Source organism: Parus major, chromosome 18 (assembly GCF_001522545.3).
Source record: "Parus major isolate Abel chromosome 18, Parus_major1.1, whole genome shotgun sequence".
In the NCBI taxonomy this organism is placed as follows: domain Eukaryota; kingdom Metazoa; phylum Chordata; class Aves; order Passeriformes; family Paridae; genus Parus; species Parus major.
Genome location: NC_031786.1, coordinates 7,384,422 through 7,401,256, shown reverse-complemented (window position 1 = coordinate 7,401,256; position 16,835 = coordinate 7,384,422). Strand labels below are relative to the sequence as shown.

Genomic DNA, 16,835 nt, shown 5'->3' with positions numbered 1-16,835 from the left:
CTGCCTCCGTGCTGCCCTTCCTCAACATGGCGGCGCGGGGGCGCCGCTTCCCCAGCCTCGGCCAATCAGCGCCGAGGCGTGGCGGAAGCCGGGGCGCAGCGGACCAATGGGGGCGCGGCGAGGGCGGGGCCGCGGCGACCGCGGCGGCACGGGGTGAAATTTCTGGAAGGTGCGGCCGGAGCGGGGCCGGGATCTGGGTCGGGCCGAGGGCGGCGGGCGGTGACGGCCCCCAGCGCCGCTGCCATGAATCACAAGAGTAAGAAGAGGATCCGTGAGGCGAAGCGCAGCGCCCGGCCCGAGCTGAAGGACTCGCTGGACTGGACCCGTCACAATTACTGCGAGACCTTCCCCCTCAGCCCCACCGCCTGCAAGGTGCGTCGGGCGGAGGGGAAAGAGGGGGATGAGGGATGATTGAAAGGGTGGGAATCGGGAATGGAGGGGGGGAAAATTGGGAATGGAGGGAGGCGCGACTGAGCGAATCCTCCGGGGAATGGGGAAGAGACCTGAGGGGAGCGTGGGGGGGGCTGAGGGCAGTGGGGTGGGGACACGACTGGGCTTGGGGAGCCCTGAGGGGACCGGGGTGGAGGGGAACGCTGAGGGGATTGGGAATGCCTGAGGTGAAGGAGGAGCTGCGGGATGTCTGATGGGAAGCTGGAAGGGGCCCTTTCCTGAGGCCGGGATTGCCTCAGAGCTGGCGGGGAGAGGTTTGGTGAAGGAGAGGACTTTCTTCCCTCCACGTGGCGAGGCGTGTGAGAAGGTCAGGGCCCGCCGGGATGGAACGGGCACCCGCATAATTCCCAGGAGCGCTTCCCTGTGTCCCGAGGGAGTGAAATGTAGGAGGGGATGTGTCAGCCGAAAGGGCAGGGTGGCCTGTCCGCCCGGGGAGCTGCCTCGGTGCGGAGCAGTGCCAAAGGCTTCAGGCGACGCGTGTCACTGATGGGTACAGGGAGCGGGCCAGGAGAAATGGGGCTGTAGCCTCGGGGAGCTTAAAATAACACAGAGGCAGCTCCTTACCCTCGTGGTGTGCGGAGCAAAGGATATGTGTGAAGCTCCCCCCTCCACAGGCAAGCGGAGCCCTAGGACATCAGTCTGTCCTAAAATCTGTCCTGCTTTCCTCCTTGGTTTCACAGGATAACGTGGAGAGGGCAGATGCACTCCATTTAACAGTGGAGGAGTTTGTTGAGCGTTATGAAAAGCCTTACAAGCCTGTGGTGTTGCTGAACGCTCAGGTGGGCTGGTCTGCCCAGGAGAAGTGGACGCTGGAGCGGCTGAAACGCAAGTACAGGAACCAGAAGTTCAAATGTGGGGAGGACAATGACGGTTACTCCGTGAAGATGAAGATGAAATATTACATAGAGTACATGGAAACCACGCGTGATGACAGCCCCCTCTACATCTTTGACAGCAGCTATGGAGAGCATCCCAAGCGAAGGAAACTCCTGGAGGACTACAAGGTCCCCAAATTCTTCACTGATGATCTCTTTCAGTATGCAGGGGAGAAACGAAGGCCACCCTACAGGTAGAGTGACAGCAAGACAAAACAGGGTATTTTCCAGCTCATTGGTTGTTCCTAAATACCTATGATTGTCTCAGATAAAAAGGGGATATCATTTCTGAAATGAGTATACATCCTGCAGGAGAGAAGGGCAGAGTTATAATTTCTCCTTCTCCTCCCAGTGTTGCTACAGGTTTGTGGTGTAGGACTGTTTGGGTTTTTTTTCATTCTATTAAGTCAGTTTACATCACTTATTTGATTTTTCAAAAATTACACAGCCACTGAGAGCTATAAAGATCAGTTTCTTGCTGTGTGTGCCTTCTGGTGTTCAGATTTTAAATACCTCAGGAGCAGCTTCTGGGTTTTGCACCAGTAGCTTATGTACAATGTGGAATTTTGTTTAATTATGAGTCACTCCTTTTAAGGTAAAGATCTTAAGCTAGATTAGGATCTAATGTGGGCACTAGTTCTTATCTCCCTTTCAGACGGTTCTGAGAGAGAACAATATTGCACATCTATTTATGCTTTTCAACTCTTTATTTTTGCTTCAGCTTGGAAGAGGGTGAAATGACATTTCATTCATAAATTCAAATGCAGCAACCTTGTATTTGGGCTTCTAGATAAAAAAGCCATTTTTATCTATGTTACTATGACACTTTATAGCAGTATGAGCTTAAGTTGAACCCTCCCAAGTAATTAAAGTCTTTACAGTGACATTATAATTGTCAGACAATGCCTGTTGCCCTTTGAGTGATGTGAAGCTGTGATGTGGTTTATTTAAATAAAACTGAGCAAGCATTCATCTGTAATGACATTTTTCTCTGCACTCTCTCGTGTGTCTGTAGTCCAGATGTGCTTTTGCAGGAGTGAGGCAAGAACCTGATTCCATTTTAGGTCACTGATGGAGGTGTTTTTACAGTGATTTTCATAATTCTCTTCTAAGAACATACAACACTGTGGTTGAACACAAAACCACACCAGGTGTAGTAGAAACTGAATACACTTAATGAGCTAGAGATCATTTACCCAAGTTAGAGGTAAATGAGAGAATCTGGTTGTGACTCATTTATTTTGCTGTCTGTGTCCCCCACACCCTCCCCACCTACAGGCACATGCTGAGCTCCTTGCTCGTGATCTTGGTATCCAAGTTCATGTATTTTCTTCTGGAAAATGTGGGTGTTTTTCAGGCTGTTGAGGTTTTTTGAGAGCTGAGTGATACATGAGAGCACTGTAACGTCTCCTGGAGTTAGAGGGTTCATCTAGGTACAGAAATGAGTGTGCAGTGCTTTTAGAGCATAATTGAAAATCTGACAGGAAGTGGTACTAATCATATGAGAAGGATACAACCTGTACAGGCTGATCTCTGGATTGAGAGGTGTGTGACAGTGTGTAGACCTCAAAGGAAGAATTGGTGCTGTTTAAGACATTTTTATTGGCATTGTTCCTCTTTAAAATAAAGACAGTAATTTTTGGGAACCATTTACTAAAGCAGCTATTTTAATTTGGGGAAGGGGACTGGGGTTTGCTTTCAGACTGAATTTAGGAGTTGTGAAGTTCTTAATGGTAAATTTTGGCAAACTCTGTTTTGTTCATTGTAAGTTAAATATTTGGAAGAAGGTGCTGCTAAATGACAGTGTTGCTAAAAAAGGGTTTTAAAACCTCTCTGTGTGTAGATTGAGGTTCTTGTCAGAAAAAAGGTATTGAAAGTGCATCTGTCTGTGCTAGACAAACTTTCGTGTGTATAATTTCTTCTGATTTCTTAATGAAAGCCTTGACTGTTCTACCTGGAGTTGAATCAGCTTCCTAAGGTTAATGTGACTCTAAAGAGTGAATTGGCAGTAGAAATGAAAAACACCTGCTTATTTACAGTTCCTTTGTGAAGCAGGAAGAAAGCAGCTTGATAATCAAACTTTACTGGCCTACAATTGATGGTGACAAATGATCCTTCAAAATTAGCTTGATTTACACTTGCACTGGAAAGGGGAGATGGAGGACTTGCTGTATTTTCTGAACTTTTGCATTCCTCCTGCTGGGCATCACCTGCCTGTCACAACACCATGGAGGGATTGTGTTGGTGCTTTATCTTCTGCATTCTCTGCTGCCAGTTAAACAATTACTGTCATTTTTTTCTCTTAATGCCTGGTATGAAGTCACCTCACACTGCTTTTTCTGGTGTGGTTGGTCCTACTGCTCTGTTCCAGGGAAAATGAGCAGTTGAAGGTGCTGCTGCAGTTAAACATGTACAGTAGATAAAGTTCTCCACTGGGAGAAATAAACCTTGTAAATGGGCAGTGGGAGTATAAACCTCAAATCCTGAATGGTCACTGGAGAATAAGCTCCGTGTAGTTAAGTGTTGGAATGAAAAGCCTCTTGTGACTGAACAGAAGGCGCAGGGGTTGCGTAACTTGCTCTGTTCCTTGTTGCCTTTTGTTCCTCATTGTTCTGCAGTTCTGATCTGTTTGAGCAGCAAGTTTTAGAAAACCATAGGAGAATCCCCCTGCCTAGGAACAGGCTGTTGGGACTTAACCACACTCATAAACTTTGAAATCACCATTTTATTGAAGAATTGTTTAAAACAAAATAGAGTTATGACATATAAAAAGTCATTTGCATTTGCTTATCCTGCTTATTCCTGTCCCAGTTCATACTGGTTTTTAGGTTAAACTCCTGTAATACCCTTTTGCTGCAGTGTGAACTTAACAAAATCAAGAATGTAAAGGAAGGAACTGTAGTTTAATTTCTAACTGAATGTGCAATGAACTGCTGTAATTCTCTGACATGAAGAAGCCTGCCTGCTCTATGACTAAAGCACTTTTCATCCCCTCCCCATGCAGATGGTTTGTGATGGGCCCACCTCGTTCTGGAACAGGAATTCACATTGATCCCTTGGGAACTAGTGCGTGGAATGCCTTAGTCCAGGGACATAAGCGTTGGTGCCTGTTCCCAACCAGCACTCCCAGAGAGCTGATCAAAGTGACACGGGAAGAGGGAGGGAACCAGCAGGATGAGGCCATCACCTGGTTCAATGTCATCTATCCTCGGACACAGCTTCCCACCTGGCCCCCTGAGTTCAAACCCCTGGAAGTCTTACAGAAACCAGGAGAGACAGTCTTTGTGCCAGGTATGTGCAAATGTCTCCAGGAAGGAAATCTGAGAGGAAAAAAAAGCATGTTTGTAACATTCCTGTGTAATAGAGATGAAGAGAACATTTCAGCTTTCTTATATGGCTCATTTTGAGACTATTCAGTTACTTCCTGAATGTCACAAAATGTGTATGACCTATGGCATAGGATTGTCTGTGATACAGATGGCAAAACAAGTGGGATTTAAATTGCAGCATCACAGAAGTGTAATCTGAACTAAATTGCAGTAATATAAAGCTGTCAGGACATAAAATAATAGAGGTGTTTGAGCCCCAGTAACTCCTAGACAAAAATGTTTGAGTTTATACATGCTGGAGCAAATTCATGGCTGAATTTTGCATATGAATTTTTCTTAGCTGTGGGAAATGAACTACTTGAAGGCACTGACAACTTCCACCCACCTCTCTGTGGTTATGCTTCATCTTGCATTTGAAATCAAAAGCTAAATAAAGCTCTGCTAAAGATGCCTGTCCCTCTGAGTGTTTGCACACTGTGTGCCCATTGTAAGTGAGGGGTGAGGTGAGTTCAGTACCAGATTCTAACCTCTGAATCTTGCATCATTTATGTGCAGCACAGCCCAGAGTTTCTGTCCACACTGCTTGTCTCTAACATGCAGCTGACTTGGTGTGTGAAGGGTGCCTTGTGATTGTCTTGGCACTTATTAGTGACTCCTGAGTGTACCTTCTGTTAAGAGTTTGTAGCTGTCGGGTTTCATTAAACTGTTCCTCAGTCTTTTCTGAGGCTCTAAGTGGGTTTTAAGAACTCCACTACTTTTATCCTGCGTGGAGAAACAATTTTGCATCTATTTTTAAATGAAAGGTTAGTCTGTAGTCATAAGAACCTTGCAAAATCAGCGTGGAAAGTGCTCTCCAGCTGAACAGCAAGGGCTCTGTGCAGTCTGGGTCACAATGGCTGTTGCTGTTAAATAAACCGTCAGCAGCCAGCATGGTGCTGTCAGGTCACATCTTCAGTCCTGTGTGTGAGCTGGGTAATTTGGTCAGAGCATGGAGCTGCCTTCTGTAACAAGAGCCTGTCAGGCACTGGGATGAAAGCTGAAATAAGACAGGAAAGATGGTGTGTTGGAAAACTCACCTGGGTTTTAGAGATAAGGTCCAGTTCTACCTGCACTGTGGGAAAGGTGTTCTTGGCAGTTCTTGAGCTTGCTGTCTGCCATGCAGCCACCAATGGTCACTGGTGTTGTGTTTTAGGTGGCTGGTGGCACGTAGTCCTCAACCTTGACACAACTATTGCCATCACTCAAAACTTTGCCAGCTGTACCAACTTCCCAGTAGTGTGGCACAAGACAGTAAGAGGGAGACCTAAACTGTCACGGAAATGGTACAGGTAAGAGATTTAGTGGCTTTCTTTGTATATTCTCCATTGAAAACAAAACCTCAAAATATTCATTAATGTGCAGTGTTACAATTCGAAGGCTAACCCTGAAATTTCAACTGTATTTAGGATCCTAAAGCAGGAACATCCTGAACTGGCAGCCTTGGCTGATTCAGTTGACCTGCAGGAATCTACTGGTATTGCTTCTGACAGTTCTAGTGATTCTTCCAGTTCATCAAGTTCCAGCTCCTCAGACTCTGATTCAGAGGTAATGCTTTTTATTGCAATAGCTGGTCCATGTTCTACACTTATATTGTTTATCCATACCTGATTGGGTGCCTTCATCCTTATATTCATGCCATATGGAATAAATTAATATAAAGCACCTAAACCAATCTATGTGGTGGAGGAGCCTGTGATTTTAGCAGGTTCTATTTGCTGAAGCCTCTCTTTGCATTGCTAAATGGATTAATTCTGTTTGATCCATGTCTGTATTATATATAAATCTGTCACTCATTTAGCTTGTGGAAAATGGCTGCAAAATGAATGTTCTAAAATTTGGGAGAGGGAAAAACTCTAAAACAGGTCAATTATGACACTGGACTCTTCTCAACACCTAAGTCCTTCAGCAGCCAGAGTCTTGGAAGATGAGGTCCTTCTAGGGACCAAAAGGAATACATTCATTGTCTTGCCTCAAGTCAGCTTTAACCAGTGATGAAATCCAAGAAGGTCTCTGTTCCTGATTTTTAAATGCTTAATTTAAAATTTCCTTGACATGCCTAAAACAGCACGTTCTTTGAGCTCAGGGTTGATGAGTAGCTCTTGAGGTGAATTGCACAGCACAGGCAGCTCATGAGGTTCCTCTGAATTGTGATTTCCTCTTTCCATCCTTCAGTGTGACTCTGGCTCCGAGACAGAGGGGATGATGCACCGCAGGAAAAAGCGGAGGACGTGTGGAATGATGGGAAACGGGGACACAACTTCCCAGGACGACTGCGTGAGCAAAGAGCGCAGCTCCTCCAGGTGACCCCAGGGCAGCTGCTGGTTTTAAACAAGCACAGGACAGTACAAGGGAAAACTGAAACACTTCAGATAGGGGATTCCTCAGGAGACAGGGATGGAGAGCAAGAGATTCCTTACAGGACATAAAGCAGTTGAACAATGTGATCTTCCCTCCATTAATTATTTTAATTGTTCCAAACAGAAAATTTATGATTACTGATGTTTTTAAAAAAAATCAGGAGTTTTATTTAATAAACAGTCATAGTACTTTTCCTAATTGTCTCTTTTAATAGATGAAAAGATTTGATTTTAACTTTGTTTAATGGGAGAGGTGGGATGTTTTAACTGCTCTTCAGAGAGCACAAATGAATGGTGAACAATTAAAAATGAAGAATGATCAGGCAGCACTCAGGTTTCCATGTCTTATTCAAACAGAAAACCTTCAAGTAGTGATATGGTTTCTCTTACTGCTGCCTGGACTTTTTAAATTTGTTCCACTGCTTTATCTGTTAAAGGCAAAATTCTTATTAAATTCCAAATGTCTGTGTTTACATTTTAAATAAATAAATACATAAATATCAAGCAAGTTTCAGTGTGTAAGGAGGTAACATTAATATTGCAAGATCAAGGATGGATATGCTTAGGGTAAAGTTGTTGAGGAAAGCAGCTCTCTGGGCAGGCTTTAAAAACAGTGGAACACTGGGAACCTGGGAGTATACTGCAGGGAAGAACTTAAACATTCTTTGCTAAATTAAGCATTTTTCTCATATAGCAGAGGCTTGCCAAAATTCTTCAGCAAATTCCTTGCAGCTTGGTTAACCAGTGCTGCTGGGTTGGCTGCCTGCCTGCATTAGAGTACTGGCCAGCTCCTGAGCTCTTAGATGCTCCAGGTTTGGCATGGATGCAAGTGCTGTGGTGGCTTAGTGTGTGGCTTGCTGAAGAAGGTGTGCAGCAGTAATTTAACTGTGGAAGTCCACATTCCAGCATGATTCCAGCCTGACTTCCCAGTGTGGGGACTGCCTGAAGACCTGTGTGCTCCTGTAGGTTGCTCTCTTGTTTCCAGCAGTTGCTCATAACTGAATACAATTGAATTACAAGTACAGAGCATCATTAAGGGTTGGGGAGAACTGTACTGACTGCTTATTTTGCCCTGGAGGTTTCCCCAATTTGCTTGTTATGACATTGTCAAATCCCATTTTGGCAGCCAGTGTGACTTCAGGCAGGGAATGAGCAGCAGGAAAGAACAAACCTTAATTCAGACCCTGGTTTAAAAAGAAAGCTGTAAAAATGCAGATCACAATGTAGATCTGTTCTGAAAAACCTGGGCATTTTAAAATTATTTACCATTCAAATTTTGAAATGAATACCTTAAATATTAAAAATTAGCACCTTGCCTAGAACATCTACTTTCTGGACTTCACTGTTCTTCCTCCTGTATGTTGATGGCTCCGCTCTGTGAGGGTGGGTGGGCGTTCTGTTGCAGCTATGTGATGGTTTAATTGCTAGAAATGCTTCCAAACATGAAATCTTAACCCTGCTTATACAATGCTGGAGGAAGAATAAACCTGAGATTAATCTGCATGCTGGGATCTTGTGCCCTGATACAAGGGGAATGCTCAAAGGCAGTTGTACCTTTTTTTGACAGGATTAGGGAATCTTGTGGAGGCCGCAGCTACCCCTGAGGGATGACACCACCTGCCCAGAGGCAGCTGCCGATCGAAGCTCTGTTAGCAGCCAGCCAGCTCTGTTCTACCCCCTCCTGCTTCTATTTCTCACACTCCTTAAGTTTTTGTCACCCTTCCTCGATCCAGACATCTTCGTTACGTGCTGTCCAAGGTTGGCTCCTGAATAACCTGTGGGGCAATGCCCCGACTGCGTCCTTTGTGCAATGCTTTGTCCCCTCTGCGCCCCTGGTGAGTGCACTACAACCCAGCTGTGGGTAAGGACATGCTGAGTATTTAATGGGTCATGGAACTGGCAAGGAAGAGAATGGTCAGTTTTTAAAGAACTCCTTTTAAAACCAGCAGGTAAATGTAAAAACCTGCCTTGCTTTGACACTGTCATATGTTTACATGTTGTCCTGTACACTTGAGGAAAGGAACACCAGCCCTTTTGGCCTATTGGAACGTCGGGTGGATCTCACACCAGAATTTCAGGAAGAACAAGGAAGAAATGAACTTCTGCAAGAACTGAGCTGTGTAAAATGAGTCCTTGGATCTTACCCTGCTGCAGGAGAACATTGCTGTCAGGGCTGGCGCTTCCAAGTGTGTGTCTCATAAAATCCTGGAAATACGGGCGCTTGGAAAGAGCCCGTCAGGATCATTGAGTTCAACTCCTGCCCTGCACAGAAACCAAGAGCCCCACCTTGTGCCCAAGAGCATTGTCCAAACACTTCATGAACTCAGGCACAGTGCTGGGACCATTGCCCTGGGAAGCCTGTTCCAGTGCCCAACCACCTTCAGGGTGAAAAACGTTTCCATGGTGTCTAAACCTGCCCTCACTCAGCTCCAGCCACTTCCTTGAGCCCTGTCACTGGTCACAAGAGTGAAGAGATTGGTACCTGTCCCTCTGCTGTCCCTCATGAGGATGCTGAAGAGCCAAATGGGGTCTGACCTCAGTCTCCTCCAGGCTGAACAGACCAAGTGACCTCAGGCACTCCTCATATAGCTTCCCCTCCAGAGCCTTCACCATCCTCATGGCCTCCTTTGGACTCTCTCCAATGGCTTAATGTCTGTTAGATGTTTTGGTTCCCAAAACTGCCCCCAGCACTGAAGGTGAAACTGCCCCAGAGCAGAGCAGAGCAGGACAGATGCTGGGCCTGATGCCCCAGGACACTGTTTGCCCTCTGGGCTCCAGGGCACAGCTGAGATCCAGCTTGCCACCCACCAGGACTCCCAGGTCCCTTTCCACAACTCTGCTCTCCAGCCTCTCGTTCCCTAGTCTGTCCACACAACCAGGAGTGCCTGGACCCCAGTGCAGAATCCAGCCCTTGTTAAACTCCACACGGTTGGTGATTGCCCGTCTCTCTCATTTGTTGGAGCCTCTCTACCCTCAAGGGAGTTGACAGCTCCTTCCAATTTAGTGTTGTTGGCAAACTTAATATTCCTTCCAGTCCTGCGTCCGAGTCATTAATGGGGATGTTGAAGAGCACAGGGATGAGGATGGAGCCCTGCAGAACCCTGCTAGTGGCCAGTGCCAGCCTGGTGTCACCCCAGTCACTGTCACCCTTTGTGTCCAACCGGTTGTTGCTCACCCATCATGTAACATGGTTAGCCAGCTGTGGGCTCTCCCAGTTTGTCCAGAAGGTCACTGGGAGAGACAATACCCAAAGCTTTGCTCAAGTCCAAAAGGTGACATCTGCTGGCTTTCCTAGATCAACCAGGTGGGTCACCCTGTCACAGAAGGAGATCAGATTCAACAAGCAGGACTTTCCCTTCATGAAGCTGTGCTGGCTGTGACTGATGCCTGCATTGTCCTCCACATGTTTTTCAGTATTTCCCAGAATCATCTCCTCCATGATTTGGCCAGGCACTGAAGTGAGACTGACAGGCCTGTGGTTTCCAGGGTCCTCCTTGTTCTTGAAAATTGGAATATTTGTCAGCTTCCAGTCAGCTGGAACCCCTACGGTTTCCCAAGACTGCTCAAAAATCATTAAGAGGTGTTGCAATGACATCAGCAGCGTCTTGAGGATTCTCAGATTAATCCCATGAGGTCCCATGGATTTGCAGGCATCCATCTGGAGCAACAGATCCTGCTGCTTTGGGGTCAACTGGGAGTTGAACATTCTCATAGTCACAGTCCTCCAGCTCAGGGCACTGAGACCCCTTGGTCCATCATCTGTGCTGAAGACAGAGGCAAAGAAACATTAAACACCTCTGCCAGGTCCCTGTTTGTGAGGTGACCATCCTCATCCTGGAATGGGCCAGTGTTATTTCTAATTTGCCTTTTGCCATTAATATATTTGAAAAAACTTTTTTATTTCCCCCATGGTTCTGGTCAGTCTTGTCTCAAGTTGAGCTTTGGCCATGTGAATTTTCTCCCTACAGTGGCAGCAGCATTTCTGTATTCTTCCCATGTCACCTGACCTTGCTTCCACTGGGCAAACACCTTCCTTTTTTGTCTTGTTTCCAAGATCCCTGTTCATCCAGGGAAGGGAAGGTGGTGTGAATGCCCCAAGCACTGAAACAACTTCAGCAGAGGTGACCACCAACATGAAGCACCTTTTGTGGTCTGAATCTGCGTGCTCCATGCACACACCTGAGGTGCAACACCTGAAGCAGCAACAGTCCATCTACTGCCACTCTGTCATGGTGACAGGCAGCAAAGCTGTACTAGCACCCTGTGATGGGAAGCTTGATGGAGCAGGAGAATCCTGGAGTTTCTTGCACAGCAAAAACTGTGACAGGAAAAAGGCAGCATTTGCCAGTAATTCCAGCCTTTCCAGTGCAGGTGTGATGTTTAGCACAAGGCAACTGCTGACAAAGTCTGACTGGCAGAATCACATTTGCTGGGCTTGAAACACCAAACAGTTCTGGGGCTGTGGGCTCACTCAGTGCAGTTCACATCCCTAATGGCTTTTCTTTGAGGTTATGCATTCAGACCTTTCTGAAAGTTGCAGTGCCAATTTTAAAGGACTGAGGAGGGGACACGTTGTTGTTTTATGCTTTTTAAATATGCAGTGTGTTGCTTAAGTCTGTGTAGATGCATTTGTATTATGCCACGTAAAGCTCTCGTCCCCAAGGGACCTTTTGGAGCTGCTGGTTTGTCACATTAGCTGGGGCTTGTGCTGGTGGTGTCTCTGTGTGCCTGAAGGTGCTGCCAGGAAATCCGAACTTCCCATGGGCTGCTTCAGTGGGTGCTCTTCTGAGCCTAGGAATGGGGTACAGAACTCACCTCTGCCCTTCTCTGGGAGAGGAAACTTGACAGCAGAAGTGCTGTGCATGTAGTAAACACACAGCAATGCCCAGGCACTGATGAAAGAGCAAATTGAAGAGAGATTAAAGCCTCAACTGTGACTTTCTTAAGGGTGTTTGGTTTGGTGGAACCTGGAGTGTTGCTTTTCTGGATTCTCTGATCCATTTTTACCCTTTTCCTTATTTAAACACTCCTGGGCCATATCCTTTTGTACAAAGGAATCCTAAATATGTTTGTCAGGGTCTCTGTTTTTAACTCTTTTGTGCCAGTTTGTGTAAGAGCAGTGTGGTGGTGGGGAAATGGAGAGGGAAGGCTTATTGATACATTTTTTAGCTGTCTAGACTCTCAGATTTCCTGTGATAGATAAACAATAAACAAGCACATTTGCTCTGTAGCCACTGCAGATTCTTCCACAAGATTATTTAAAAAAAAACCTCCAACTTCTCCAACTCCTGTCACTTCTTGCCAAGGCTGAACAGCCTGGAAGCCTGCACAGTCTATGTGTGTGCTCTCAGAGCAGGCTGCAGCTGCTGCCTTTTGGAAGAATGTGAGGCTTGTGGAGGCAAAGGCTCCCAAGACAGCTCTGTCACGGTGAGGGGAGTCCTTGGAGAGCTGTCCTTACCCTCTCTGGTGGCTGGGCAGCACCTCAGTGAGATGCAGCTGCATTTGGCACATGTGCCTCAGTTTGAACAGTCTTAAAATCTAATGTGAAAGCCTGATTGCTGTGCTGGGAAAGCCACACCTCTGCCTCTAGAAGCACAGGGGGAAGATCCAGTGTGCAGAACGTTGTTCCACGCCTGTGAACTCTTCCATGGTGTGAAATAAAGCGATTCCAGGTGAAGCCTGTGTTGGTGTGACACCCCTCACAGAAAAGCAGCGTGTTTACAATAGACTGCAGACATCATGATACCAGCAACCCTCTCCTGACTGCTCCACAGGGCACTTCCTGCTGTGAAACTGTGTCTGTGCAGGCTACCTGGGAATCAGGACTCTGGGATCTCCAGTTCTTCCACTTCTGCCTTTTGCCTCAGCCACTTTGAGCAGTAGGGAAATCTCTACCTCACAGGGCTGTTGTGAGGCTGAACTGTAATTGCTGTGTGGGATGCTTTCAATCCATCCATCCACAGAAAGTGTTCCATTCATCCTGAGCAACCTGAGACTTCTGAGCCTGGTGGGAGCTTTTTGTAGCAGAAAACATGGGGGATGTTACTCAACACTTTTGGCCAGCTGGTGTTCTGTGGTGGCCCTTCCAGAATTGCTGTGTGGTACAAAAACTGTAGCAGAACAAGACTTCCTGTTTTCACCAGGGTTGAACTGTTGCTGTTCCACAGCCTGCTCTATACAGGGGGTCCTGCTAGAGCAGGATCTGTTTTTAAATAGGACTGGATACAATTCTCTCATCAGGGAGTCAGCTTCACTGGCCTTGCAGCAATGGGGGGAGCTGGTTCTTCCCAGGGCCTCATTTCAGGCTGGGTGAGGAACAGTTAAAAACTCTGCTTCCTTTGTGCCTCACTCCATGCTTGTGGGAAGCTGCCTGGGGAGAGTGGGCTCTGTGCTCTCATTTCTCCAGGCTTATGCTTCTTGGAACATCCTTGTCTCCTGTTCCAACCCTGCAGCTTTTGTACTCTGGAGGCCCTGGATGCAGCTGCTCCAGCACCCTGTGGGCCCCTCAGTTCCTGGAGCCCCAGAGCAGCAGCACAGCTTTGCCTCACCTCTCTGGGCTTTGGGGGCTGCTCTGTTCCCCAGGGATGGGCAGAGAGGCTCAGGCTGGGTGTCATTGTCACAGTCCTGCCTGCTCCAGAGAGATGATGGGATTTGGGAGCTCTGGCTGTGCTTTAGAGCCTGGTAGCAGGCACAGGCTGTGAGAGTTCAGGAGGAAACAACTCCATCAGAACCACAAATGTGAACAAGAGGCACCAGTCCCAGCACCTGTTCCCTGCACAAGTGCTGTGGGAGCAGATGACACCGAGGAGCCTCTGGCAGACCTTCCTCCCCTTTCCAGCTCGTGTGTGCTGGCTCCAGTTTGTCTTCTCAGTTACATCAAACCTCTCCAAATGCTCCAAGGAAAGACAGCAACCTCTTTCATAGTTAACCTCTACTCCTCCCCGAGTCCCCAGCCATTGTGGGTTGGGAAATGAGACTGTTGGCTGAATCCAGTCTGAAATGCCTGTGTGGGCACATTGTAACAGGAGGTTTTTGTCATTCCCCCTCACAAAGAGGGGAAGGAAAGTGTCACCCATTCATGTGGCAGTCCCACTGTCAGCTCCAAGCCCTTAGCTGCTTTTATCACCCATCCAGCAGAGCTGGGATACTTGTCTTGTTCGGATGATTGTGGTTTTGCTTTTTATTTTAAATAAAATCAATTATTTTGCAATATCCTGTCACTTTCTTTCATACTGTGATCTGAAAAAACCTTACAGGTGTGCACCTCCGTGTCCCAAAGAGAAAATGTGTCAGGAACAACTCTGGGGGTGCTTGAGGGTTTGCCCATCTGTGCTGGGGTGTGGTTTGGAAGCTGTTGGGGTTGCAGAGGCTTTGGGAGGTGAGTTTTATTGCTAGGTTTGTTACCAGACTGCCCCACCTGCTCTTTGGCACTGTCCTGGCCTCCCCAGACTGTCACAAGAGGTCTCTGTGTTGTGTTTCTGCTGCCACCTCGCACTGGCAAGAAGGGATTTCATCTTCCAGGTGTGGTGTGCTGCTTTGGGAGGGCCACTGGTACTCAGAGGGGTGGAGCACTTGTCCCATGAGGAAAGGCTGAGAGAAATGGGATTGTTCAGCCTGGAGAGGAGAAGCCTCCAGGGTGATCTAATTGTAGCCTTCTGCTCCCTGCAGGGAACCTGCAAGAAAGATGGAGAGAAACATTTTACAAAGGCCTGGAGTGACAGGACAAGGGGAATATCCTCAGACTGACAGTGAGTAGGTTTAGCTTGGATGTTAGGATGAAATTCCCTGTGAGGATGGTGTGGTCCTGACACAGGTACCCCAGAGAAGCTGTGGCTGCCCCTGGATCCCTGGAACTGTTCAAAGCCAGGCTGGACAGGGTTTGGAGCAGCCTGAGATCATGGCAGGGACAGAACAAGGTGAGCTTTAAGGTCCTTTTCAAGCCAAGCCATTCTGTGATTCCATGACTCTAAATAAGTGCAGAGGGGCTCTGTGCAAGGGCTGCACCCCAAGCAGAGGGGTTTGGGGAGAGCTGCCTCAAGGAGCCTGGCTGTGAGGTGGAACAAGGACTGGGAAGGTGGAAAGACTTGTATGTTTTGTCAGTGAGTGTTGTTGAAACCAGTAACTGTAAGTAAATAAGCTGGAACAGTGTGGGACAGCAGCTCTGAGGCTTTTGAAATATTTGTAGCAATATATTGTAAAATGAAGCACCTAGAAGAGTAAAAGGCTTTGTGGCAGCAGACAGATGCTGTCTGTCCTCCCCTTCCCAGACACTCCTGGAAACATTCTTCATCTTTACTGTCACCTATAAACCCTTTTTTTTTTCTCCTTTCCAGTTTCTTCAGCAGCTCTCCCTGTGTCCAGCTCACCACCCCTGCTCAATGCTCAATTAGCAAATGAGCCCCTCCTCTCCTTGTGGATGATCTGGGTGTGTCCACGCCTGGCATTTAACAAGCCCCAGTTCCAGAAAATGATCTAAGTTAATAGTGGCTGAAAACTGTGTAGAGCCACTGTAGAAATGCTTTTATAACTGATCTCTCCTGCTTTTCAATCTGGAGAGGCAACTTAGGTGCTTCAAGATAACCTCACCACTCTTCCTCATTTGCAGGAATTGCTGGTAGCTCCTGCAGTCCCTCTGTGGCCCTTGCAATCAGGACTTGATTTCTTTTTATTCCTCTTGATTTATCTACACATCATCCTTATCTTCCTTTTTGTGACAGTTGCAATTTCATTTCAACAAGGAAGACGACACTGATCCTTTAATTACTGCTGGGGTGCCTGTGCTGCACCTTTGCCAATGTTCCTGCTCCTTTCCTCCAGTCTGATGCAGAAGCAAATAACTCCTGCTTTTTCTTTTGTGGCAGTGAGAAAGCAAGTCCTGGAGCAGGGCTGTGTCAGGCATGGCACTGAGCAGCTCCATGGTTTGAACGAACAGGTTTGCAGCACATTTATTCCTTCAAGGCACATAAAGACTCCTCTGTGGGGCTTCACCTCCTCTGGTTCTGGAGAAGTGTGGGTCAGGAGTGTGTTCAGAGGGAAATAATCATTCCATATCCCTTCTGTCTGAGTGGCTCCCACCTGTGTGTGATGCCTGGGACTGTGTGTGTCCTGTCCTTCAGCAGAGGGGTCTGGAACTGGGCTGCCACTGGAACAAATCCGTGCAGCCTGCCCTGGAGCAGCAGCCCTGTCCTGCCTGTCCCAGCCCTGGGCTGCAGGGGAATTCCTGAATTGCTTTTCTGCTGCAGCATTGCTTGTTTAGACCCAAGGCTGTGTCATTTCTCAGCTGTTCCACCGCAGCTGGGGCTGCCAGTGTCCAGGAGCTTTTGGGATATCTGCTTATATCAGTGTGCTGTCAAGGGCAAGGCCAGCTGTACTGGTTTAAGACTTTGAAGACCCTCAACAGGAACTCAGAGCTTGTCCTGGGTCAGGGATTAGATTGTAAAATGGATTGTTGGAAGAGCTGAGCTGTAGGGGTGAGAGCAGAGGCCTCACAAGCAGAGGGGATAGTGACGGGAGCTTAGGGAAAAGGTCTAGAAACAAATACTTCCAGGAGATCTTTTGGGTTGGATCATTTCTTTTGGTGGAAGAAAGGTACAGCCATCCCCACCCCTGGGCTGAGCTCTGCCATTTGTGGGTTGAACCCAAATATCCCTGAGCCAGCACACAGCCAGATGTCAAAAGGCAAATGAGAAGCCAGCCAGGTAGGGGAATGACCTCCAAGGCTGAAGAACAGTGAGTACAGGGGCATTTCTTGGGGTAGCTTCTCATTTCTGGCATCAGGACAGAGG

General features: G+C 47.3%; 1 protein-coding gene across 4 annotated transcripts; it reads left to right on the top strand.

The window, feature by feature from the left end:
• Positions 1–128: 128 nt before the first annotated feature.
• JMJD6 (jumonji domain containing 6, arginine demethylase and lysine hydroxylase) lies at positions 129–14,260 on the top strand. Of its 4 annotated transcripts, XR_004499799.1 has the most exons (8): positions 129–372; positions 1,131–1,519; positions 4,330–4,616; positions 5,847–5,982; positions 6,100–6,238; positions 6,866–6,993; positions 7,745–8,012; positions 8,618–14,260. XR_004499799.1 is itself a non-coding variant. In XM_033518791.1 (7 exons), the coding sequence occupies exons 1-7, from the start codon at positions 244–246 to the stop codon at positions 7,824–7,826; spliced, it is 1,287 nt and encodes a 428-aa protein (XP_033374682.1). In that variant the 5' UTR covers positions 129–243; the 3' UTR covers positions 7,827–8,372. The 4 variants fall into 4 exon arrangements, 3 of the variants coding, with proteins under 3 accessions (XP_033374682.1, XP_033374681.1, XP_015501283.1); XM_033518791.1 differs by lacking the exon at positions 8,618–14,260 and having other exon boundaries at positions 7,748–8,372; XM_033518790.1 differs by lacking the exon at positions 8,618–14,260 and having other exon boundaries at positions 7,745–8,372.
• The last annotated feature ends 2,575 nt before the right edge of the window (positions 14,261–16,835 follow it).

What these genes read in the sequence shown, in the direction of transcription:
- JMJD6 (XM_033518790.1), top strand. Translation starts at nt 244, where the DNA reads ATGAATCACAAGAGTAAGAAGAGGATCCGTGAGGCGAAGCGCAGCGCC. An exon ending in TCAGCCCCACCGCCTGCAAG is followed by an intron (nt 373 to 1,130) that starts GTGCGTCGGGCG and finishes TTGGTTTCACAG; the next exon opens with GATAACGTGGAGAGGGCAGA. An exon ending in CCTCAGACTCTGATTCAGAG is followed by an intron (nt 6,239 to 6,865) that starts GTAATGCTTTTT and finishes TCCATCCTTCAG; the next exon opens with TGTGACTCTGGCTCCGAGAC.